The sequence below is a fragment of the Carassius gibelio genome, chromosome B16, assembly GCF_023724105.1.
Source record: "Carassius gibelio isolate Cgi1373 ecotype wild population from Czech Republic chromosome B16, carGib1.2-hapl.c, whole genome shotgun sequence".
Taxonomy (NCBI): domain Eukaryota; kingdom Metazoa; phylum Chordata; class Actinopteri; order Cypriniformes; family Cyprinidae; genus Carassius; species Carassius gibelio.
This window is the reverse complement of record NC_068411.1, coordinates 26,072,553-26,099,169: the sequence shown is the minus strand read 5'-3', so window position 1 is coordinate 26,099,169 and position 26,617 is coordinate 26,072,553. Positions and strand designations below refer to the sequence as shown.

The 26,617-nt window shown below is 35.4% G+C and overlaps 1 protein-coding gene and 1 long non-coding RNA gene across 2 annotated transcripts; one reads left to right on the top strand and one right to left on the bottom strand.

Annotated features, from left to right (window-relative positions):
• Positions 1 to 1,293: 1,293 nt before the first annotated feature.
• Positions 1,294 to 26,527, top strand: LOC127975484 (G protein-activated inward rectifier potassium channel 4-like). Its single transcript, XM_052579618.1, has 4 exons — positions 1,294 to 1,564; positions 16,490 to 16,623; positions 17,400 to 18,264; positions 24,721 to 26,527. Exons 2-4 carry the CDS (start codon positions 16,546 to 16,548, stop codon positions 25,062 to 25,064), a joined length of 1,287 nt encoding a protein of 428 aa, XP_052435578.1. The 5' UTR covers positions 1,294 to 1,564; positions 16,490 to 16,545; the 3' UTR covers positions 25,065 to 26,527.
• Positions 7,700 to 11,144, bottom strand: LOC127975509 (uncharacterized). The gene is made up of 3 exons (XR_008157536.1): positions 10,618 to 11,144; positions 9,957 to 10,047; positions 7,700 to 9,161 (listed from the first exon to the last, which is right to left on the bottom strand). It is a non-coding gene; the product is annotated as an uncharacterized LOC127975509 (long non-coding RNA).
• Positions 26,528 to 26,617: the final 90 nt, after the last annotated feature.

Sequence of the window (26,617 nt, the reverse complement as noted above, 5' to 3'; positions counted from 1 at the left end):
TACTTTTTTTTTTGGACATTTGTTAATAATGCATTTGGGTCATTCCTACACTTTGGGGGATTTTGTGTCCCAGTGAAACAATACTGCATATTGTACAATGTTAATCAATTTAATGTCAAATAGTTTTCTCTGCATATGCACCCCAGCAACACAAATTTGTACATTCCACACACAGAGTATGGAAGCAGATATAATTTATAGGAATGTCTATTAGAACACTTCAGGTTTATGGCATTTAAGATGATTGATTAATATTTTTTCTTTTCAAATATAGTGTCCTCATTTTCTGAATTATAAATATTTTCTTTCTCAGATAGCCTGCAGCTGTTCACCACAGCTATTCTCATTAACATGTTTCACTCACAGGTAACGTCATACTTGTTGAACTTCAGTGACGATTAATGTTCTAACCATAGAACAACCCGTGTGAGATGGTGGCTCATGAAAAAAATAATATTCTCTTAGAAATACATGTGTAAACTAAGTATAAGAGTAACATTAACTGACGTTTACTTTATTTGTTATCAAAGTTTTGTCTTGATTTACTCATTCTCATGACTTTATTTTCCAGAACACAAAAGATATTTAAGAAACACTGGCCTTCAGATAAAGCTGAGTATATATAATGACAGAACTTTTACTTTTAAGTTAAGTGCATTTCAACTTTCTTGCTTCTATCTATCTATCTATCTATCTATCTATCTATCTATCTATCTATCTATCTTGTTTTTATTTATGTAGGTTGCATAGTGCAAAAAAAAAAAAAAAACTACAATAGGCCTAAATATATATAACCTTTATGTTGGTATGTAAATGTGTCAATAATATATATATATATATATATATATATATAAAATCTTTTTTAATTATATAACTTTAAAATCACAAGACCAGTGATGTTTGTATTTATTAATATATTCATATTTTATGTAGTTTACATAATGGATAAAATGCACAAAAAAACAAACACAGAAACAAACAAACAAAAAAATCATTATAATGTTAAACATGCATTTGATGTGACCCTTGACTTGAGACATAAGCGGTTGTCATTGATCTTACCGTGGATTACTGAATTATCCTGAATCTATTTACAACGACATGATATCTTGAGCAGCATCCCGTGTCAAATGCATTGATGAAATGAGCGATATAATGCATGAGCGTGCCGCACGCGCTTGGAGTGAGGCAGGACCTGGGGGAGGAGACGTGTATCACGCTTTCCCTCATGCTTCTGTGTTTCGCCTGTCAATTCCCCCTCATCATGCACATTTGTTCCCGCGAACTGAACGCGCGCACTGACACTACGATCTCCAGCACACCTTCTTCTGTGGATTTGCTCGCGGTTAGCTTTGCGCGAGTCGTTGTTTAATTCATCTGACTTCATGGGACGTGCTTTATACGCGAAACGGTTTAAAGACATACGAGTTGTCGTCACAATATTTCTCTCTGCGCTTGGAGGCGATGTTTTAAAGCAAACACTGGCGTGCGCGCTTCGCTTCAGATGAGCTCAGATTGGAGAGCCACTGGGAACCCAAGCAAGGAACTATCTAGAACTACGAAAGTGAGTTTTACGCTTTCATTTTATCGAATGTTTTATTTGTTTCGTGATTGTTTAGTTGATACGTTAAGACTATTATAATTCATTTGTGGATTTTGACAGATAATCGGTTGTCAGTGTAATTCCATATATTTTTGCACTGTGTGTCGTGTTTTTGTATTATATTACCATATTGGTCTGCTTCAGATTAAAGTAGTTTATAAACCTAGTATTTGCCCTAAGTAGCCTAAACCATACCTCAGTACCTACTGTGTTGTTATTGAATGGCATGGTCATTTGTAAAAAAAATAAATAAAAAAAAAAAATAATAATAATAATAAATATTATGGTAGGCTATACAAATACATTTTAATTTTTAAAGGTAAATGAAAATGAAAAATTTTAATCTAATCAGCAAATAAAGTCTGGAAGCAAATATACCGTAGTATGCTAACAGTGTGTGTGGCAAATGTATACACGATCTCATTTTTGTGGGTATAACAAAGTATTTGGAAAGTGTTACAACCTTTCTCAGGCTGGTCAGCTATTAAAATGTAGATGAAAAACCGAATGCAAGAACCTGCTTGTTCAGATGAGACACTGATTAATATGGTCTTAAACCACATTATATGTCAGGCTACAAATGTGACTTGCTTACACTGAAATCATTTTTTGTCTTGTATGTTTCTGTACACATTGTCACCTCCGGAGGGTAGTGATCATGTATGGTAGTGATTTCACCCCTGTAGCTTATTTTCGATTGGCTGAACTGGTAACTGACTAACTAGTTATTAGTGTATCCATTTATTTCAGTGGCACTTTGTTTCCACCACAGCTGGCAGAGGATCCCATCTTAGCTCATGGATGCTCAGTTATACTGCCTGTTTTCTTTTTTTACAGCATGAACATTACATCATGACAATGATGACACTACAAGAAAATGTACTGTCCCAAACCATTTACTTATGACTATCCTGAGCTATAACGGTAAAGGCAGCAGACAGGGAAAATTATATCAATTTCAAACCTTTTTTAGAGCCTCCTAAAATGATCAGGCACTTGTGAAATATGTACTATCTACCACTATTTTTTTTTAAATATCACAGAATACAGATATTTTTGAATAACCTTTAATGGAGAAATATGGTGTAGTTACAGCATCTTCCAGAAGGGGTTATAACGGAGCCAGTGTTAACCTGCTAAACCTTGACCTTTGGTTTCTCACCCCAATTTCCCTTTCTGTTATACATTTAGTTATACATTGTTTCAGTCATTTGTATATGATTTAAAGTGCTTATTCACTTGAACTGGATTTTTTTCCTTACCAGTATGCAAGACAGTTGTTTGTCCACTTTACTACATGTGGTTTACAGCTGTCTTTTGAAAAATGTTGAGGCTTTCGCTGAGCAAATTACATGCATGCCTAAATAATTGACATGCATGAATGATTAATTCATACATAAACCTGAGCATGGTTTTCTTGGGCATACAGGAGCTGGCCATTTGTCGCTCGTTCTTCTAGAAGGCTATTGAATAAATCATTGTTCTAGAACTGACAGGGAGCGGCCTCAGGCGCTGTGAGCTCATCACGCCCTGTAATTCATATTAATGTTTTCAAAAAGGCAAAGTCTCACCAGACCTACAGGCAAATTTTGTCTTTTTTTTTTTCTTCTAGTCAGTCCAGTGGCATATGTTTGGATGGTTCAGGGAACATTATTCCAAAGGTGAACAACATCCAGCCTTGTAAGGATTGTGAGGTGTATTAAGATGCTTAGATTCTGGTGCATGGGAATGCTTACATCTATACTTTTCTGAGTTCAAGTGAGCTTTATTGCCATTCCACCATATATGGAGACATATGAAGGAATGAAATGTTAAGCATCACAGGAACATGGTGTTATGTATTTAAACATGCATAAACATACACATAGCTAACCTACTGAAATAATTAATCTTATATTCAGACATATGCATAGAAATATAAAGTGGATTTAGACTACCAAAGCAAGTTATTCACAGCTATGAAAAGGCTATTTGAGAGAGATTTAAGTCTTGAGAGATTCTGATCTCTTGGCTTTGTACACTTAGTATTTTTTTCCCACAAGAACCAAAGTTATTTTCTACGTTTTCCTTTTTTTAAGCACAGTGATGCACAGCACTATGATTGTAAAGTACTTAGAGATAAACACATAATGTAACATAGACTTGCATCATACATGAAACACAGCAGAGATCCATAATACAATGATTGGATCCATAATACAATGAGATCCATAAATTCATATTAACTCAGCCAAAGTAGCAGTAGTTTTCTGTCAGAAAGCAGGGTAATGGATTTACTCAGGGAAAGCTGTGACACTTTGCCCCTTTCCCCACATATAACCATGAAATCTTCAACATCAGCAGTGCAGATTGGCTCAAGCACTGTAGCTTTCATTGCTTCAGCATCCCGGCTGATGCTGATGTTGTTTTTGCCTGTGTCAAGGTTGACTTGGGGTGATGTGCGCTGCCCATCTCCTCTGGTGCGTGTAGAGCCTCTCACTTATGGAGATCACAGCTTACAATCCATTATGATGTAGCCCAAACCCCCAGGCAGCTGTGAACTTAAGTGAAACATGGTTACACTCTTAGTGTGAACTGTGGTTGGGAAGAACACAGGGACTGTTTTATGAGATGGAAGATTCAAAATTCAAGTCGTTATTTTCTCGAATCTAATAGTGTTAGCTCTAAAAGTTCAAAATTCCACCCATGCGTCTACCAAAAATTGGTATATTGAACTTGTCAAAGAAATAATGAGCAATATGTGACCCTGGATCAAAAGGACCTTTGTCTTAAGTCGCTGGGGTATATTTTTAGCAATAGCCAAAAAAACATTGTAATGGTCAAAATGATCGATTTTTCTTTTATGCCAAAAGTCATTAGGATATTAAATAAAGATCATGTTCCCTAAAAATATTTTGTAAATTTCATACCGTAAATATATCAAACCTTAATTTTTGATTAGTAATATGCATTGCTAAGAACTTCATTTGGACAACTTTAAAGGTGGTTTCTCAGTATTTAGGTTTTTTTTGTACTCTCAGATTCCAGATTTTGAAATAGTTGTATCTCGGCCAAACATCATCCAATCCTAATAAACCATACATCAATGGAAATCTTATTTATTCAGGTTTCAGATGATGTATAAATCTCATATAAATGTTTATATGCCATCATAGTCCCAGTTAATTACCATTTGTATGGAGACAAGCATCATTTTTTAAGGTAATGATTGCACCTCAGGCTAAAAGAGATCTATAGTGCTTCATAAATGTAATGGACTACCTTCCGGCTCTATAGATTAATGAGGAAATGATAAGGCCTGGTCCTGGTCCTCTTAAGTGCACTTTTGTTCATTTGAGATGTAATGTAGAAATAGGATGTAACCCAAGGCTGTAATAAAACTCAAAATGAAACAGGACACAATTTTCCCAGTGGACAGCCGGTTTACCAAGGGAAGCCTAAGACTCAAATATTTTCAAATAAATCTTAGAAGAGTTTCAGATCTGTGAGGGAAAAATAGAGTTCAAATGAATAGTTCATCTAGAAATTAAAATATTGTCATCATTTACTCACCTTCATCTCATTCTATTCCTGTATGATTAGAAGATAATTTGCGGAAGGTTGAGGAAAATCTCAGATTTTGGATTTTTTCTTTCTGGTAATTCTTTTAAAGGGTCTGGCATTAGATCTTGACTGTGCGTGCATGCATGTGAGTGTGAACACAGGTGTATCGTATTTGTAGATGTATTCAAAGGTTATGTAGCCTTTTGGTCCTCAACATATTTTTGACCATGTGACCAATAAGCTTTCTTAAATTCAAAATCACTCTAATTGATTGGTGCTTACCGCTTATTGTTTTGTGATCAGCGGAACATTTGAAGCGAGTGTAATAAAACCAGAAATACCAGAAATGATACCAAATAAAGTGAAATAATGTATAAACATTATAAACACTATAAACATAGCTACGCATAAGTTCTTCAGCGCATTTTTAAAAAAAAGTGCATGCAGTGCTTCAGTCTTGTTGTTTTTACTGCATATGATAATTCATAGTCTAAATAGTAGAACTGATATGACATTCATTACAAGATGATTAGTTAAATTAATTTTTCCAGTCATGTATTTTGTCATTGAAAGTGTCGGCATTGATGATAATCAAACAACAAAAGATGAAAAGACAGAATGGCATTTCTAGTTTTTATAAGAAGTTACATTGTGTAAATTCTTCCATCACATTCACATCTATGCAACCAATAAATAAATGACTACTACTAAGAAAAAGCACATAGGGCCTATTTCTTCACTGATCTGGTAAGTCACTTGATTCTGCTCTCAAAATGCTCCAGATTTATGCATTTAAATGTAAAATGAACAAAAAAAAATTATAGCCGCAGAACTCACTTCACTAGAGGATCCATTGTGCACCCATCAAAGTCTCACAAAATCCTGTGGGGACACTGGGACTGTATGATTGGCCGTGTCAGTGTGTGTGTATGACAGTTTACCTTACTATTTGCATGTGGACCATGTATGGCACTAAATAAATCTCTCCAGTAAAGCATATTGATTAAGGGGGCAGTGGGGGGGTCTTCACACAAAGAGCAGCCTAGAGGCCCCTGACCACCTTACTCCCTTTAAAGACTTTGATTTCTCTTTCTCCTTGTTTATTGAAAGATGCATGAGATGGTATCTTTAAAACTATGATGTCCAAACCCTTACCTGCTCTACATGAGCACCATAATGGAGTGGTGCAGTAAACCAAAAGCCTTGGAAATGCAAGTCTATTTTTGGCCAATGTCTTTCCTTTCCACTTACCTGTGTGTTGTTTTGCACAGAGAATAGACAGCTGCCAGACACAAGCAAATTATTTTATCACTTGAGATGAAGATGCCCTCCGCTGCTGATAAAAGGGCTTTGTAAATACACAAGTGCATAATGAAAGGCCATCTAAATCTGAGAGAAATGTTCCCTACTGCTTTTTCATCATTCTTCTAAGTCTTGCCATACTAATTTGTTATTAATATTTTTGTTGTATGTAAATATTACATAGTATATATACTACTGGTTGGGGTTGATAAGATTTTTTTATATCTTAAGTCTTATAATCATCAAGGTTGTATTTGAATAAAAATACAGTAAAAACAGTGATATTGGTACATTTATTTTCTATTTTAATGTTTTAAAATATAATTTATTACCAATTTACTGTGATGTCAAAGCTGAATTTTCAGCATCATTACTTTAGATCTTCATTGTCACATGGTCTTTCAGAAATAATTCTAATATGATGATTTGATGCTCAATAAAAATATCCTTCTATTATCAACTGTTGAAAACAGTTGTGCTGTTTAATATTTTTGTGTTTTACGGGTTTGGAACGACATGAGAGTGAGTCATTAATGACATAATTTTCATTTTTCAGTTCAGTATCCCTTTAATCAAGCCAACGATATTTAGTCTTATGAAATGTTTAATTTAATTTTCTTTCCCTTTTCTCTGAACATGTGTCCCCTTCTGTCATTGGTCAGAAAAACAGTTAGCCCCGCCCTCACATTTACACTATTGGTTGAGTTAAGGAAATCAGGATGAGGAAATCAACCTGTACATTTCTTACTTGTAGTTATTTTTGCTTATTAATCTGAGATAAGAGAAGAGACTTTAACATTTAAATTTTTATGATCCATGTTTGTCAAAATACCAACATCAGAATATACAACATACTGAACAGACTGTATGTTTATCCCTCACAGCACTGTTTTGATTCTTCTCATATTAAATAAGGCATCTGCTATACTCTGATGCATGTTGTGCTGCTCTGAAAATCTGTGCCAACTGCTATCTGCTTTTAAAGACACATCACAAGTAAGCGAAACCATTAGTCTCCCTCCTGTGAGGTGCAGGGTTCAGCGCTGTGACACACTCTAAAAATGGCTGGGTTAAAAATAACCCAATTGGCAACCCAGCACTGGGTAAATATTGGACAGAACACATGCTGGGTTAAAGTAACCCAGCATGCTGGTTTACACATTTTAACCCAGCATGCTGGGTTATTTAGAAAACCCAAGATAGAGTCATTTTTACCATTTGTGGGTTTGCATTTTTATGATTCTGGGTTATTCTTGCTGGGTTATTCTCATTTCACTTTTGCTTAACAAAGCAATCATGGACTAATAAATAATGAAGAATACAGGTTATTTAGACTGTTAAAAATATTTTTAATGCCATCTGACATTCAAAAATATTTACCAATGACAAACAACATGGCATTTTCCCTTTTTATGTTTCCAGCAAATGCAAAATAAATAAATAAAAATCACAGAAATACAGTTGCAATAAATAAGAAAATTATTTCTGAATGACCTGTGTCTAGCTTTTTAACTATTACATTTTGAGATTTTTAGCTATTTAAATACACAGTGAAATGACATTGACAATTAACATTCTTTAAATTTAAATGTAAAATCATTTAAAGATGTCCTTAAATTTATATCAAGTATATAAAGACTCCTACTTAGGTAGATGTGCACTGCTTAGGGTAGTTCAACATATAGTTCACCCAAAAATGAAAATTCTGTCATTTATTACTCAACTTCATGTCGTTACAAACCCGTAAGCCCTTCGTTCATCTTCAGAAGACAAGTTAAGATATTTTCGTTGATATTCGAGAGCTTTCAGACCAGGGTGAATAATTAGTGACAATTTTCATTTTTGGGTGAACTATTGTCAAACACTTAAGCTCTGAAGCAAAGATCTACACCTGAGATCAGTGTACTCCGTTATAGAGCCTGTCTACGGAAGGACAATTTTCAAAAGGAATTGCTAATTATATTTTCAATTGCGTTTTGCACATGTGACAAATTGTGACAATCCAAACACAATTGCAAATCTTGAACAAAACACTGTTTCAAAAACACTGAACAAAAATTACGGTTTCAGTTTAGTGACTGCCAAATTTCAAATGGAAAAACAAAGTCAGTTTGTAGCTGTATTTTCCATGTATTATGAGTAATAAGCCTGTCATATTGATCAAATACTGCATCATAGCAGCTTTACAGTATTAAATAGGAAAATAGTGTGTAATAATGCAAAGGGACAAAAGTAAACACTCAGTTTTCAGTTAAAGTCAATTCGTCATTGATTCAGTGATTTATCGTCCCTCTGTGCAATCAAGTGGATGATATCGCTTGATATTAATTGTCCCCAACTAAAGAAAAACAAGGAACCAAAACTCCATCGGTGACAGAATGGAGAAAAATCCTTGGGAGAAACCAGGCTCAGTTGGGGGTCAGTTCTCCTCTGACCAGACGAAACCAGTAGTTCAATTCCAGGCTGCAGCAAAGTCAGATTGTGCAGAAGAATCATCTGTTTCCTGTGGTCTTGTCCTGGTGGTCCTCTGAGACAAGGTCTTTACAGGGGATCTGTATCTGGGCTCTAGTTGTCCTGGTCTCCGCTGTCTTTCAGGGATGTAGAGGTCCTTTCTAGGTGCTTAACCACCATCTGGTCTGGATACGTACTGGATCCGGGTGACTGCAGTGACCCTCTGATCTGGATACCGACTGGATCTGGTGGCCACGGTGACCTCGGAACAAGAGAGAAACAGACTAATGTTAGCATAGATGCAACATAAGAACAAGTACATGAGGTTTTATGAATTACCATGTCTGTTTTTTCACTGTGTCGCACATGTTACCTGCCAAAACTCAAATGGAATCTTTAGCATCTGAATTTCCAATGCCTCACATTGAAAACTGTCAATTTTTGTCAGAGGTGGGACCATACTATGGAGAGTGTTTGTATTGGGAGGTGACGTCACTCAAAGACAACTATGCAAAATGCTTTGAACAATGGAGGTTAAGGCACTACTAAAGGCAGCTGCCGCTCCGAGAGATGTGTGATAAAAAACAGACAGTGCAATCCGGATCTCCCTATATTCTGGGCACCTCACACAATAAATAATTCTGTCATTTTTACCCCAAATGCAGCTACTATCACCCGCTAACCGTTAGAGCCACATGGTACTATTGGTCAATATTCACCATTAACCAAATGCTTTTCACCTGAGGTATAAAATATAGGGTAAGATGCAGCTAGGTAAATAAGAGTAGAACTGCAATGTTGTTTGCTGACGTGCAACAGAGTGCAAACAGTGAGAGATTTGGGGTAAAAACTACAAAATATCTCCCAATACAAACACGCCCCATAGTATAGTCCCACCCTTGACACAAATTGACAGCTTTCTGTGTAAGGCATCTGAAATACAAATGCTTTTCAATTGAGTTTGGACTATTTCACAATGTATATGTCCACATGTGGAAAAATACAATTAAATATACAATTTGCAATTCCTTTTGAAAATAGTGCAGAATATCCTTACCTGTCCATTGATTATGATCAATGCCTGAGAGATCTGCTGTCATGGGTTTTGTGGACTCTGCTCAGTTAAGGAATTCCATGTTTGTTCCAACCTTTAAAATAAAGTTGAAAAAAAAGAAAAAATACAAATTGTTTTAATAACAGTGATTCAGTTCAATTAACTGTGTGAAGTTAATCATGAAATTGACCCATCATGATTATGAGTTAAATTCACCTATGAGTTGGTTTACAGAAGCAGAATATGATATAGTGATTGGCTGAAAGGTGTGCTTTCAAACTGTCTAATCAATGGGATGTTCCAGTCATTATAAATCACAGTTTTATGTTAATATGCTGGCTATATCAAACACACACAGTCACTGGCACAGATAAGGGAGATCACACTGCATGCGCGCAAACAGACATTTCTATGACAAGTCACGTAGGTAAAACAGTCCATATATAAAAACTTACAGATGTACCAAAGTGATAAGGACAAGTAAAAAACACGATCTGGAAAATTAATATATGATGTTTACGCTCATAAATTAGGTACATTCTGGTGCAGCTTTAACTATAGCACGAAATAAAAATATATGTGCGTTTAAGTTACGTGAGGGTTAACGTTAGTTGATTACCACAGACAAACAATTATGTAAAATGTATAATAAACACGAACTTACCGTTAGACGCCTCAATAAGACTGCTCTCGACCAGTTTTTCTCTCACAAATGTATCCATGCGCTTTTCTGACAGGAAAAAACACATTTTGAATTATAATTTGTATGTAAAAAGACTTTATAAACCACAAAAACATCAAATCACTTCACTAACGCGGCCAGCGTCACTCGCTGTGCGTGCGCGCACTTTGAAATGCCCTGAGACGTCGATTCTTTTCCGGGAATCACTTTGTTCGAGAATTACTGAACCGGTTTACTTGAACTGGGTCGTCGGTTCTTTTAGACCTGCGGTCCGACTATATTGTACGTAATTTGTATGATTTAAATGTCGATATGGACAACTGCAGGCGTTTACATTAGAGCAGAAAGTCGTATTCACTTTTTGAGCTCATTTGACTCACTTAAATATCAAATTCCCTTTTCAGTGTCAGAAGCTACTTTTTCCTCTATTTTCACAGGTATTCGCATATTTCAGCCATCAGTCACTTTCTGAAACTTAATAAAACTATTAATCTGTCGTCTCAGATACCTTAACGATTATTCGAGTCGCGTAACGTAGGTTGGCCGTTTGAGGTAAACAGTTCATCATTTAACGTAAATAATGTTGGCCTGTAGACGTTTAACAGTATTGTTGCTGCAAAAAAAAAAAGTTATAATTCTGCCAATTTAAAATAATTATTATTGAAAACATTAAATAAACTTACCTTAAAACAGTTTAAAAGCCGTGGCTTTGCCCCGTTGTTCTTCCAAAATGACAGTTGGGGAGCGATTTAAACATCTTCAAGGCGCGTTAAATAACCCAGCGCTGGCCTGAAACAACCCAGCGACGCAACCCAGCAGGTTTAACCCAACACCTGGTAAATTGAAACTACCCAAAAGTGTTTAAAAAGAAATTAAATAACCCAACAAAATGACCCAACAGACTCAACCCAGCATTTTGGGTTAAAAAATAACCCAGCCGTTTTTAGAGTGCATATCAAAGCTTATTAAATCCAATTTAATGACCAGACAAGCCTCCAGAACGTCAGACCTTTGCTTACAGGTCTGTATGAGGTCACCGATGTCCGGACCTTGGTCAATTTTTCATGTTCAGATATAAAATTTTGAATTACTCATTTGCTGTTAAACTCCTCGTATTAACGTCTGCATGACATGTATAATTTCATATTACGCTAGTGTTGCCAGATCCAGCTAATATAATTGTTTTTGGACATGTATTTCCATTTAATTTGATACTTTAGAAAATTCATAAAGTAGGACGTTGCAGTTAAGGGACAGCGATATCGTTTTATTATCTTAATTGCAAAAGATTTGAAATAATGTTTTTTTTTTTTTTGCGTTTTAATCAAATTACTGCTGTTAATGGTCATTGCTGAATGGATAGCACATTTGGTAAGGGAAACGCAAAAAAAAAAAAATTATATCATGATATTATCTGTCAGAAACATTATAAACATTGTCAAAAACAGTAGCATTTAACACCAGTACACAGATCTGTAGAACAAGTAGGTTACAGAATGAAATGAAATACACAAAGACTAGCCATGAAGAAGTCAATGTTATTCAGTAGATACATTTTTCACAAATCATGCTAAAAACATTCATAAGAACACTAAACAATGTTATCAGCTATATAGCAATGTTATTAAGAAAAACTACAACAGTAATATGTATTGTGTGAATAATAAACAGCTGATAAAATCCACCCCTAACTATAGTAAAGTAGTAACAAATGTTGATTAAATAAAGAGGGTATAATTTAAAAATGATCATCCTCCCAAAACAGAGAAAACATCTTTCACAAAAATCGATTTCGTCTGTTACTTTTAAAGTGTTTATGTAATGAGTTGTATTTGTAAGGGTTAATGTTGCACAATTCTTTAAAGCAAATAAAGTAAGACATTGCACATTTAAACCACGGCGGATAAAGGTTGCGTGAAGGTCAGATCCTGTGATGAAGATCAGTCTAAGCCATCTCAATGGATCTTTCCTTGAGTGCCGGCTAATGTATTTTAGCATTGTAGTCCTTTTTTATGTCTTCTCCATCTGTCACAGTGCTGTCTGGAGACTAGCATTCAGCTTATAGAAGGCTGACTGAAATATGTCATGTTCGGCGCCAAACTTATATGCCATTTCTCTGATATTCTTCCTTTAAAGGTGACCTTGTATAAAGGTCATCTAATTAGTGGTGTTGCTAGTTCTTATTTCCAGGGGGTTGATTTTTATTAAAATCAACTGATTTTGTGTTTTTCTTTTTCTTTTTGTTAAATGGAGAATTTCATGAATATGAATAGGCTATAAATAATAATGAAACATTTATAATTAATAATTATGTATTATATATAAAGATAATCAAAATAAATAATTATTCCTTTGATGGAGAAACATTTTTTATTATTTTCAAAGTTGAAATAAGGCTTAATATTTTAGTGAAAACTGTGGTATATTTTTTATGATTCTTTCATGATTCTTTCTGATGAATAGAAAGTTCAAAAGAACTGTTTATTTGAAACAGAAATAATTTTTAGCATTATAAATATTTTAACTGCCACCTTTGATCTATTCTTAAAACTTTTGGAAACTAATTATGAAAATCATTTTAATAAATATATTCATTCATAAATATATATTGTTTATAAATAATTATAACACAGAATTAAGTATACCATTTCAATATTTATTGTGTGAAAATAATTTCTATACATTTTTCAACCATAACATTTACTAGTTGGTGTTGGTTCCACTACAACAATTTTTTGCCCTATTTTCCTCCCTATATTGTGTTAAAAACATTATATTACACGTGAGATTAGATATGAGGTAAAATTAAAGTAAATTTCATAATATCTAGAATATTTTATTATGTCTCTCTGTGTTATTTCCAATTAGTCAAATTATGCAAAAATTGCAGAAGAATTATTAATTATATTTTGAATATATAAAATTCTAGCTGTGAGTTTGCCAGTTCCAACACAGAATGTTATAAGACACAATAGATAATTTGAGATAAATAAAATGGAGTTGTTCTTGTTTCAGAACAAATAATAAAAAGCATCATGACAGTGAGCCAGTTTTGCATGTACAACTTACATTTCTTAAGAAAATGAAAACATTTATTTATTTTTTATGTTGACCTTAAATAGAATTTTAGAGCTTAACAAAGATTTATGAGATCATTAAACCATGATTAAATCTCTTGTGGCTTGTCGTGGTTGTTCGCTCTGCTCCGTTTCGGTGAGAGGCACAGAGGAGCAAGAGTGCTCTCCTGCTGCTCACTCCAGTTGGTGACATTTTACACTGACCCCTGGTGCTGTCCAGTGTTCTGGTTTGTGATGACGCAACACTTCAGACAGAGTGACAGTGGCACAGTTGTGGCTGAGCTGCAGGGTGTTTGACTGCGAAATGTGTCTGGGTCAAAGACGACAGCATCCTGGTTGATTCAGCCTCCTGGGATCCTGATTTGTTCAAAATAAGGAAAAGGATTTTATTTTCTGCTCTGGTCTGCAGGGAAAATACTGCACTCCCCATACATGAAAGCATGATTAAAATAGCCAAAATATTAAATCAGTGAATATGCAAGGCATTTCAATTGTGAGGAAATCTGCAGAGCTTTGTTTGGACCTGAGGATATTCCACAGACATGAAAAGCATCGCTGCTGTGTCTGGAGGGTGGTCATCTGTAGTGTCTGCCCACAGCACTTATCCAATTATATGGCAAAGCCTAATGACCAAAGTTACCATTCTCTTTCCTTTGCTAGTTCAGCTTTCTGAAGTTGTGACTGTTTAATGGCATCTCCTCCGATTTGGACTCAGTGGTCTGGTATATGGATTTCAGGCCTTGTTCATGCAATCCTGCCAATCACAACAATAAGCCAGATTCCTAAACAGGTGGGACAACAGGGTTTGTGCGCCATTTCAGCATGTTGTTCAGTTCCAAATTAGTTCCTGAATGTAATTTAAATTCAAACTGATGTAGAAGACTTTAAATCAATTAACACATTTTTTTAACTAGTTTGTCAAAATATGCACTACCATTCAAACATTTGTTAGTATGTATGTACGTATGTTTAAAGAAATTCATAATTTTATTAAGTAAGGATGCATTAAAATCATCAAATGTAACAGAGTGTAAAGACATTGTTGCAAAAAAAACGTATCACCTTTTCCACACAAAAAAAATTATATATATAACATAATAATAAGAAGAAAGTTTCTTGAGCACTAAATCAACATATTAGAATTCTGAAAGATCATGTGACAATGAAGACAGGAGTAATGATGCAAAAAAATCGGCTTTGCCATCACAAGAAATATTACATTTAAAAATTACTATTAACATAGAAAAATAATTTTAAAGTGTAATACTATTTCACAATATTACTGTTTTTGCTGTATATTGGATCAAATAAATGCTGAGCATTAAGAGACTTCTCTAGTAGACTTTGGTAGTGTATTTATTCGTATTTAGTTTATACATATCATATTAATACATTAGCTTGTTGAACATTAGAAAATATTTAATGTTTATCATACAACAGCTGGGGCAAGTGAGTCACTGAATCATTAATTCAACTGATTTGTTCATTTATAAACATTGATTCATTTAAAAAAAAACCTGCTAAGTGTTGATTGCAAGTTGCTAGCAAAATTTAAATGAAAGAACTTTCTTGCCGCTTTATCGCACCTGGTTAGGACACATTGAAGAAAGTATTCAGCTGCCTCCATAAAGTTTGTTTTAATTTGTTTATGGTCTTGCTAAATAGGGACAGTTTGTTTCCTTGGCTCCTAAAGATATTTCTTGCACACCCTTATTTCACAGCACATCTGTCAAGCCAAAATAATGGCAAAACACACAAGTCCAGATATCAGCACTGTATAAATAATTCATCAGTTCACACAGTAAATCATTTTATGTAGAGTTTATGCGTTTGCGTTGTTATCTGTCACTTTCTCAATCTGTCTCTTTCTCTCGCTCGATCATCTCTCACTTTCTCTCTCTCTGGACCATATCTGATCAGATCTCCTAGCGGGTGCCGTCTGCCCCCATCTGCCTCAGACTGCCTTGATCCATGTTCCCCACGGAGCTTGCCATCATTAATATCGCTTTCAAATGTGTGTTATGAAAAAAGCCCACTGGTTCTCACCCGCACCTGCTGTCGGTGTTGTTGGGTGATGCTTGGGCAGAGAGGGAGAGACACAATGTCTTTAGAGACTTTGAGCTAATGGACAACATGTTGAAACAGATGTGGAATACAACATTCATGATCCATAATGTGGAAATAAAGCATTATATGTATGTGAGAGGAGATGAGGATGTATCGTTTGTAGGTTTTGTAGCGTTTTCTTTCAATTTTGGCTAATAAAGCCATTGGTTGTGATCATTATTTTTGTATGCAAAATACTCATAGAAAAACCTCTGCTGTAAAGACAGCTTGTTTAGTCTTGGTGCATGGCTTTTAATTTAAGATAGATAGTTCACCAAAAATGATAATCCTAATCCTTTTTGCAAACCAATTAAATCATATTTATCATGTTTTAATGCATTCATTTCAGTTTCTGTGAATTTATTCCTACAAATATCAGAGCTGACTTGGTGAAAACGAACTTTTATTAGTGATGACACTTGCCTTTTAATTATTCATAATGTATTCAGTGCTGTAACAAATGCACTGATTTGTAAAACGGATTCAGGGGCTAACTGTAAATGTGGTGTGCAGGTAAGCAAACACTGTAGATCAACATAATTTAACACCCTGATTTTAATTAAGACCGCTTGAAGGCACATTTATCTCACTGTTTGTGGTAAATTACTCTCTAAACTTTGCTCTCCATTATGAGTTTCACTTACTAGCTTTCATCTGTTTTCTTCTAATAGGTGAAGAGCTCCAGCTACAGTGTTGGATCAAAGACGACGTCTACGGCTTCCGGGCCATGAGTAGTTTTAAGGGCCAGGATGTGGAAAAACAAGGCATCAAGCTGCCAAGAAAATGGATTGATTCCAATGATAAAGTAAGTTCAGTTTCACATTTACTCCTTTTTTTTTTTACCAGTGAAAAATTTTTAGGGAATGTTCTTTGTAGCTGTAACTTGTTAAGCAACTACTCATAGTTTACAATAGATTAGCTACATTCAAGCTAACCAGTAACAAAAAGTAGCTAAATACATTGAAAAGTTTCGGGTCAGTAAGATTTTGAAGAAAGAATTCTCTTAAGCTCAAGAAGGCTGCATTTATTTAATCAAAAATATTAACAGTGATATTGTGAAATATTATTACAGTTTAAGTGAATTTATTTTAAATATTTCAAAATGTAATTTATTCTTGTGACGCAAAACTGGATTTTCAGAATCTCCCTCAAATGCTGATTTGCTGCTCAATTAATATTTCTTATTACTATCATTGTTGAAAACAGTTGTGCCGCTTAATATTTTTGGGGAAACTCTGATGAATAGAAAGATCAAAAGAACAGCACTTTTGTAACGATATAAAAGTCTGTAATGGCAAACTTGAAAATATGAATTTAGTGTTTAGTGAAAAGTGTTTGATTATTGCTTCAGCTGCTGGAAAGCTTGTTTCTGAAAAGCTACTCTACTTCAAAAAAAAAAATCTAAACAATAGATGATACCAAAAACATAGTAGTGTCACTACTTTTAGTTACTTGTCCTTGTCTTAGTAAGTGTTGTTTACAGTAGTGCTGATGGGTTATGATGTTAACTGCTATTGTTTAATCTTTTCTTTTAGCCAAACTTGTTTCTTTTCTGACTTCTTTTTCCATTCTTGATGGTAGATCCCCACAGACCGTACGATGGTTGTGGGAGGAAGAGACACTAACGATCCCCCAGGAAGTCATTCGAGAAAACGGCGTCAGCGCTATGTGGAAAAGGACGGCAAGTGCAATGTCCACCATGGAAACGTGCGCGAAACCTACCGTTACCTGACGGACATCTTCACCACACTCGTGGACTTAAAGTGGCGCTTCAATCTGCTGGTCTTCACACTGGTCTACACCACCACCTGGGTGTTTTTTGGCTTCATTTGGTGGCTCATTGCCTACATCCGTGGAGACCTGGACCACACTGATGACAACGAGTGGACACCATGTGTCTATAACCTCAATGGCTTTGTCTCAGCCTTCCTTTTTTCCATCGAGACCGAGACCACCATTGGTTATGGCTACCGTGTCATAACGGACAAATGCCCCGAGGGCATCATCTTGCTTCTGGTGCAGGCCATCTTGGGCTCCATCGTCAATGCCTTCATGGTGGGCTGCATGTTTGTGAAAATCTCACAACCAAAGAAACGTGCCGAAACGCTCATGTTTTCTAACACAGCTGTGATATCCATCCGGGACAGCAAGTTGTGTTTGATGTTCCGCGTTGGTGACTTGCGTAACTCGCACATTGTGGAGGCCTCCATCAGGGCAAAGCTCATCCGCTCTAAGCAGACCAAGGAAGGAGAGTTTATCCCCCTAAACCAGACGGACATCAACATGGGCTTTGACACAGGGGACGATCGGCTGTTCCTGGTGTCACCGCTGATCATTTGCCATGAGATCAACAATAACAGCCCCTTCTGGGACATCTCTCAGGAGCAACTGGCGCGAGAAGAGTTTGAAATAGTGGTCATTCTTGAAGGAATGGTGGAGGCTACAGGTGAGAGTAGATCATGGAGAATGTGAGAGTGAAGGGGCGAATGTTACACAGTTAAACATTTCTCCGTTGACCTCCATTCAACAGCTGACATGTTTTTTGGTAATATAATAATTTTTGCAAGCAAGATTACAAATATTTGATTATTATAATCTGTCTTTAACCAATGCTCAGTTTAAAGTGTAAACATAAACTTCTCCCTTGACTGCCATTTAGGGATATTATAGTTACCAACTACAAATGACAGCCCTAGTCCTCATTTACTTTCATTATACTGAAAGGGGTTCCCAGAATCTTCTTTAAAAATTTTCATTTTGTATTCCATGGTAGAAAAAAAAAGTTTATAGAGTATGGAAAAACATGACTGTGAGTAAATGTTTTCTAAAGTGATGCTGGATGCACAGGCCAAGTTACTGCCTTTGAGATGAATGGGAATGGATGGCTCTCTCCAGGTATATCAGAGCTCTTTGGATGAGTCAGGAGTATTTAAATGGGTGTTGCCTGCAAGTCAGACATGAAAAGTGACCAGATTTACAACAGTTCCCCTGGTAACTCAATGCTGACAGCAGGGCGTGATGTGGTATTTTCATGGGATTCACTAATTATATTGACAGTGAATTCATGTGACAGCAGTTGCAATTACACTATGCTAATTAGCTTTTGCATTGTGCTCTGTGTCAGTATAGACAGATATTGCTGCCTGCGTGGAGCTGAAGGATGGAGGACTCTTGAGATGTCTCTCAGTAAGACAAGCTCATGGCCTGTCAATAGTAAACCCTCAGGGAAATTAGCGAGTGGAAGACAGTTGAAAGAATTATAATGCAATTCAACCTCATGCACACATAAATGCACACACATGCTCACAAACACACTCTCTCCTACATCTAAAATAATGAATTATTGCTCAGGAGTGGGATGCAGTAGATGGAGTAGATCGTTTCAATCCACAATCATCACTTGTTTAGTGCAGTTATACTTTTTTGTCTCACATCTGACATTCAAGAGCATCCCACTTTCAGTCGATATAGGTTTAACCAGTCTATTATTAGAAAAAAGCAGGATAACAGTAAAAGAATCAGTATTCGAAAATGATACCAAAGTATTCAGGTCAGGATTTTACCTCAAGGCTAACGACATTGGAAAATTATAAAGAATAATTATTGGTTTCATAAATAAAGCCCTTTTGGGGCTTTAAAGTGATACGTAATGGAGGTTTAGGATTGGTAGTTCTGCCAATCATGGTAATACCATCAGGGAGACGAGTAATGAACAGAGAGTCCACGTCAAATAACAAATATAATTGTTCTCATAGCTATTCTAGTTTGAATCTCAACCTGAACAACAACTCATTCTTAAAGAGATGGTTTACTGAAAAATCCTTGAGTTGTTCCAAACCTTTACAAGTTTCTTTCAAAGATACTTTGAAGAATGTTGGTAACCACACAGTTAATAGGCATTGACTTCCATAATATTTTTTGCCATACTATGGAAGTCAATTGCTACCATCAATGTCATAATAAATGATTTTGTGCTAAGCAGAAAAAAGAAACTCATACAGGTTTCAAACAACTAGAAGGTGAGTAAATATTCAATAATTTCAATAATTAAATAATAATAATTATTATTATTATCTTTACATATCCCTCATGAGGGAAATTTTTTGGGGCAATACAGATAGACCACGTAACAATATTCCTGCATTTGAAAGCAATCGTGTTCGTGTCCTTATGTCTTTCACATTTGAGTTTAATAATCCCGTTGCCAAAGGAACAAAATAATTCTTATAGTGTATGTATCTGAACCTCAGTACAGTAACAACGACCATATGGAAATAGTTCAAACTCTGCATAAAGCACATGGGTCCAAAGTCATTTTCCTTGCCTGCCTGGGAACAATTTTGCTAAAAGTAGATTGTAGAGGTGGATAAACCCCCATACCGACCACCTTAATTACTGTATGCACCAAGCGGTTCACCTCAGATAAAGAAGACTGTCAGGTTACCAAACCAGGCCACCCATACAACAAAATAGACTCAATACAGGCATGATACAGGCAAAATATTAACATAACCCTTTGTGTAACCCCAAAAAGTCTGAGCCTCCATAAAAAGTTTTTTTTTATTATTATTGCACTTTCCAACACAGATAATCTACATGCACCTCCCACGAAAGCCTGTCATGAATAAATATGTTTCCAAATACTTTTTGGGGCTGCTGTATGAGCTAATAATATAGAGATAAGACTGTAGTGCACTATAAAATATATTTGTACAAGATAACCTTGTCTTTTGGGCTCATTTTCAATCATAATAGGTGAATGGTTGCACACCAATTTAGGGACAAAAAAGATTTCCTCCATTTATCTAACATTGATTAAAAGATTGTGTTCTTTACTCCATGTAACGAAGTTGGCAGTCTCTTTGGCATAATGTTGAATGCACTTATCCCAATACAGAAGACCAAGAATAAAATAAAATTTTACAACAACTTTCCCAGGATGGTGACTCCTGTACTTATTAGTGTACAGTGTAAATAACAATGGTGAACATACCCCTGGGGAACTCCAATACTGGTAGACCTACATTCAGAAAGAGTCCAATTCTAACTTGCTGGGTCCTACCCGTGAGAAACGAATGAAACCAAAGAACATTGTATGGATTAACAGCCATACTATTTAGTTTGGAGAGCATAAGGTGTGATTGCACTGTGTTAAAAGCAGAATTCAGATCAAGAAAGAACAACCTAGCATAAGCATTGGGATCCTTTTACAACATGATGCACCACAGTAAGAACAGCATCATCAGTGCCCCTATTAACTTGACAGTCAAACTGGTAGGGATCAAGATGAACCTTAGCCTATTCCTTAAGCTTCTACACCATAATCCTCTCCAAACACTTCATCACAACACAAGCCAAGGCAACTAGGTGATAATCGTCATACTCTTGGGGACTGGGTATCTTAGAAACTGGTATAATAATTGATTTTTTATAAATATCTGGAATCCTGTGTAAATCAACGGACCTCTGAAAGATGTCCACCATGCAGAGGATAGTTCATTTGCAAAGGTTTTCAGTAAAAAAAGCAGAAAAAGCATCCGGCCCAGTTGCCTTTGTAATGTCAAGACATTTAAAAGCCCTGACAAAATCATCCAATCTAATCTGGGGTTTAGAGACACAATCATCAATCCTCACAGCCTCCAATACACCACTGCAGTCATAAGAATTAACATGAAATCTGCAATAAAATTAATGGTAAGAGTTTGCTAATGGTGACTTGATTTTAGCAGTATATGCATTAAAAATAATCCCATAACACTTGTCCAAAATCTTGTATTACAGATGACATATTGTTGAAACCCAGGAAGAAATCTCCTAATTAGCTGCTTATTAATAATGAGTAAGGTCATTGTTAAGTTAAGTTTGGGTAGGATTAGGGATATGGAGTATGGTTATGCAGAATATGTGCTTCATGGGTACTAATAATAAGCCATTATTCTAATAAGCATGCTAATAAGAAACTAGTTAATAGTGAGAATTGGTCCCTTTACCAAGTCATTTAGACAAAGCATAGAGTTTTGAATGAATTACATATTTTTATAGACCAGAACTCGGAAAACAAATTAGCATTTTAGAACTTCCATTTCCATTTTGTCAAATTTGGAAATTTATTAAAAAAATATTTATTTTTAATTTTTTGGTTAAATGCCTGAAATGCCAGACATTTTCACATTTACTCTACAACATAAAAATACAACAGTGATTTTTCCAGCTTTTATGTGTCTTGAAAAAATTTAGTTCCTAACAAGATGATAAACAGAGCTAAAGAGGTTGTAGGGGGCATTTAGACAACACCAAACCGAACAGAAAAAGATCATCTACTCACTAGTCACTAGTCACTAAGATCATCTTCTCACTAGTCATTGTTGATCATCTACTTCACATCATTATTGTGTATATAATCTCACTTTTGCAAACTATTCTAATTCAAACTTTCAGGAATAACGTTTTTAAAATAAAGAGTGAAAGAGTTGATGGAAGCTTACTGGTGAAGACGTTAAAGTCATGTGACTGTGGTGTTGTTTGTTTATAGTGTATGTTTAGCCTTTTACTTGTGCCAATTGTATTGAGGCTTCAAAATTCAGAAAAGTTGTTAATTTGTGAAGATTATCATGAACAATACCTGTAAGAATAATACACTTTTTTTCCTAAAAGCCAATGGAAAAAAATCCTACTTGGTTTTTGTCAAAGGAACCAGGGTGATGCTAACTTCTGGTTTGGCCTACAAAAACAGTGTTGGGGAAAGTTACTTGCGTTACACCCTAAAAAGGTAACTAATTACGTTACTTAGTTACTTTTTATGGAAAGTAATGTTACATTTCTTGATTGAATGTAATATGGGAATAAAGAAGAAAAGAAGAAGGATATGAAGGATAATAAGGGAAGTCGTGGCCTAATGGTTATAGAGTTGTACTCCCAATCGAAAGGTTGTGAGTTTGAGTCTTGGGCCGGACGGAATTGTGGGTGGGGGGAGTGCATGTACAGTTCTCTCTCCACCTTCAATACCACGACTTAGGTGCCCTTGAGCAAGGCATCGAACCCCCAACTGCTCCCCGGGCGCCGCAGCATAAATGGCTGCCCACTGCTCCGGGTGTGTGTTCACAGTGTGTGTGTGTGTGTGTGTTCACTGCTCTGTGTGTGTGCACTTTGGATGGGTTAAATGCAGAGCACAAATTCTGAGTATGGGTCACCATACTTGGCTGAATGTCACGTCACTTTTTTTTGGACTTTCATATGAAGTTCTATTTATAGCAAATGTAAAAGCCCATCACTGGACAAAAAGGTCATCACTCTGTTGCACTGGGACAAAAAGGCTAAAATACACTTATTGTTTCTTTAGTAAAACCAAAAACTTAAACATTATATCTATTAAGCTTTATAGAAATTCTTATTAATCTTGTCTGTGCAAAGTTATATTACTCCTGTCATGACCAAACAGAAGAAATGACTTACATAACCACCCACCTAGAACATTAGTGTCAATACTAAAAATATGATTCAGACAACTTTACAGCTTTAATAACCTATCTGTATGAAACAATTAACGTGAAAAATCAAGCTGCACATTTCGGTTTTTATTGCACCATAGACTTCCATTATTTAAGACATGTTTTTATAAACTCGGGCAAGAGATGATAGTGAATATCATTGCACAGATGCTGTTGAGAGAGCTTAACATCTGTTAAACCTGCAACAGACCCTTAAATAAAGCTTTTTAAACTGCCCACAGGGTGCTGCACTTAGCAGAACCTGTTTGGTTCAGCCCTCAGAGGCTTCGAGATGTTTTAAAACCACTTTCTTTTAATAAATTAATGCTTCAGTTCCAGTGAGGCTTTGGTTGTACTTCTGCTTGGGTTCTAGTATACTTTCATGTCTTAGATTTTTCCTGGGTGGCTAACAAAGCATTTTGTTCACATTGAAATGGTTTGTAAATGAGCTGTTTAAAATGTCCGTATGGAGGTGTTTAAGTCAATTGCAGAGCACTATCAGTGAAAGTGAAGCTTCTCTTGCAGTAGCTTTCATTGATTATATAGTTTGATGCATACCCTGTGTGGTTATTGAACTACTGTACACTGGGAATCTCATGAATTTTGATGTGTTTGATGAATGATATCTGCTGAGTTTCCAAGATGTCATTTATATTCATTATGACAGCCTCTACCACTCTGTGTGTGTTTACTTGTGTGCGTTTGAAAGTGGTGGTAAAAGAGATGCTTGTTGAAAGTATGTTTTGTTGCTGTTTGTCACTGCACGTCTCTGGAGTTATTGATGCGGTTATTGGAGGTTCACTTCAGCAGATGATGAGAAAGTGTTCTATTTTTTGGCACTGTGCTCTTAAATATGCAGCAGTGCATGTGCATGCATGTCTGTACGTTTCACCGGAAATATGATAATATTAATTAAGCTTAAGAACATTCCTATTGGCATATTGAAAGGATCATTTACTTACTTTCAAAGGTCAAAAGCACAATTAAACAGTGACCTTTAGATATTTGAAAAAGACATAAAACAGTTCTTCAGGAAATGTTATAAAAGTGGTTTTAATAACCAATACTGAACTAATCAAAGTAAATACATAACCATATTATATATATAAATATCTCTGTCTGTCTGTCTATCTTATGTTTTATCTATCTTATGTTTTATATAATTATATATTTTTATAATAATTATTACATAATTATAATTATCTAAACTTTTAATATATTATAAACATAAGTAACATCAAACATTGTATACGCCATTGCATTAGAAAACAGTTGATGAAAAAAATCTATATCTAATAAGATCTAATATTTACCTAACATGTATATATTTATAGTATTTCCTATAGTATATTAAATGTTAATTTATTGCTATTTTTGTTGACTTTTCTGTGCTCACAACCGTGTTTTTCCCACAGGAATGACATGTCAAGCCCGCAGCTCATACCTGAACTCAGAGGTGCTTTGGGGAGAACGTTTCACCCCTGTGCTGTCGCTGGAGGAGGGATTTTACGAGGTGGATTATGACACTTTCCACCACACCTACCCCACTCCAACCCCTTCCTGTTCTGCTCTGGAGCTTGCAGAACTGGCAAAGAAAGGGGAAGCTATCCCTTTGCCCCCTATTTCTCCTCCAGCAAACATGGGAGAGCCCCAAAGACCAGAGGAGAGGCCTGAGGAGGAGACCAAGGCAGAAGAAGAAGAAGCAGAAGATACTGTTAGCAATGGTGATTTGAACAGAATGGAGTGTGTGCAAGAATGAGTTCATGCATCGCAATTTCCTGTCTTTTGCTGCCCCTGTGTGGCAGATGGAAATATAAGGAGATACAAAAACTCACTTCAGCCGCATAAACTCCATATAAACTGAGGAATAGTTAAAAATCTATAGGTCTATTTTATCGTTGACCCCACACTGGTACTGTTATTAACTGTTTCCAAGAAGAAAATAACGTGCATAATGGTAAAGTTTTTAAACTTTAGGTGCACAAAACTTCCTTCAGTTTGAATTTATTTAAAGATGTATATATTCACAGCTTTGCGCTGTGATTGCTTAACACGCTACTGAGCTTGCATCATTGCTTTGGAGGTTTAAAAGTATTTCAGATGGTGCTTATAGCTACACTACTTCATTTTATGAAAACTTGTTTCTGCCACAGGATAATGACACAGGGAATTGAGACTTCATCTCACAACTGACAACTGAAAAAAAAGTCAGAATTGTGAGGTATAAAGTCTGAATTGTGAGATTCTTAGGAAAAATAAGTAAATAACATAAAAAGTTGCAATTAACTTTATTTTTATTCCGTGAACAAACCAAAAATAATGTATGGATGCTTGTAATTGCGACTCATAATTCTAACTTCTTTCTCACATTTTGAATATAAACTGTGAATTGCAAGATATAAATTCATAGTTCTGAGGAGAAAAGAATCATGGTGTTAACTGGAAATGACAAGAAAAAAAGTAAGAATTGCAAGATGTAATAAAAAACAAACTGGACTGCGAGATGTAAACTCAAAATTGTAAGACATAAACTCTGAATTGCAAGGGATAAAAATCGGTCAGATTTCTGAATTTATGTGATATAAATGCTGCAAGCTCCTGTATTTATTTATTTTGCATTTATCTCGTGACAGATTTTTCTGTGTGAAACTGCTGGTTAAAAAACAAACACACGTTTTTCATTTCATTAATGAAGGACATTGCATTCTCTATAAAGGATGTGTTGAATATGCACATAAAAATTGCACATCATGTCTGAAACTATGTAGAAAACTATAGAATATGATTTCTGAAACAAGTACCGGTAGATTTTTTGTGTTAGCAAACAGCGACCTCTGCTGTAAGCGGACCTCACAAACGACCAGACGAAATTAGGGAGTTTTGTCAAAGGCTTAATTGTTGGAAATAATTATTTAATTTCTTCGAATGACAGATATGTAACACTAAAAGTTGGATATCAACACCCAACAAACAGAACGCACAATGTATTTGTTGTTATTTCATTTTATTTGAAATGTACTGTTGCTATTTGGTTCATTTAGTCATATTCATATCTGCTGTCTATCATTAATATTTCTGCTTGAGAAACACCCTCACTGTTATTTATAGCTCTTCTTTGTTTTTATTTTATTTTATTTAGTTTATTTCTATTTTATTGTTTTGTTATTTTGAAGATTTAATAAAATGTTTGTTTTATTTTACAATAAAGTGATTAAAATAAAAGATTATTCTTCTCAGCTTCTATGAGAATATGAAATAAGAATTATAATGAGAGACAATATATACAACCCCTTGCAAAAAAAAAAAAAAAAA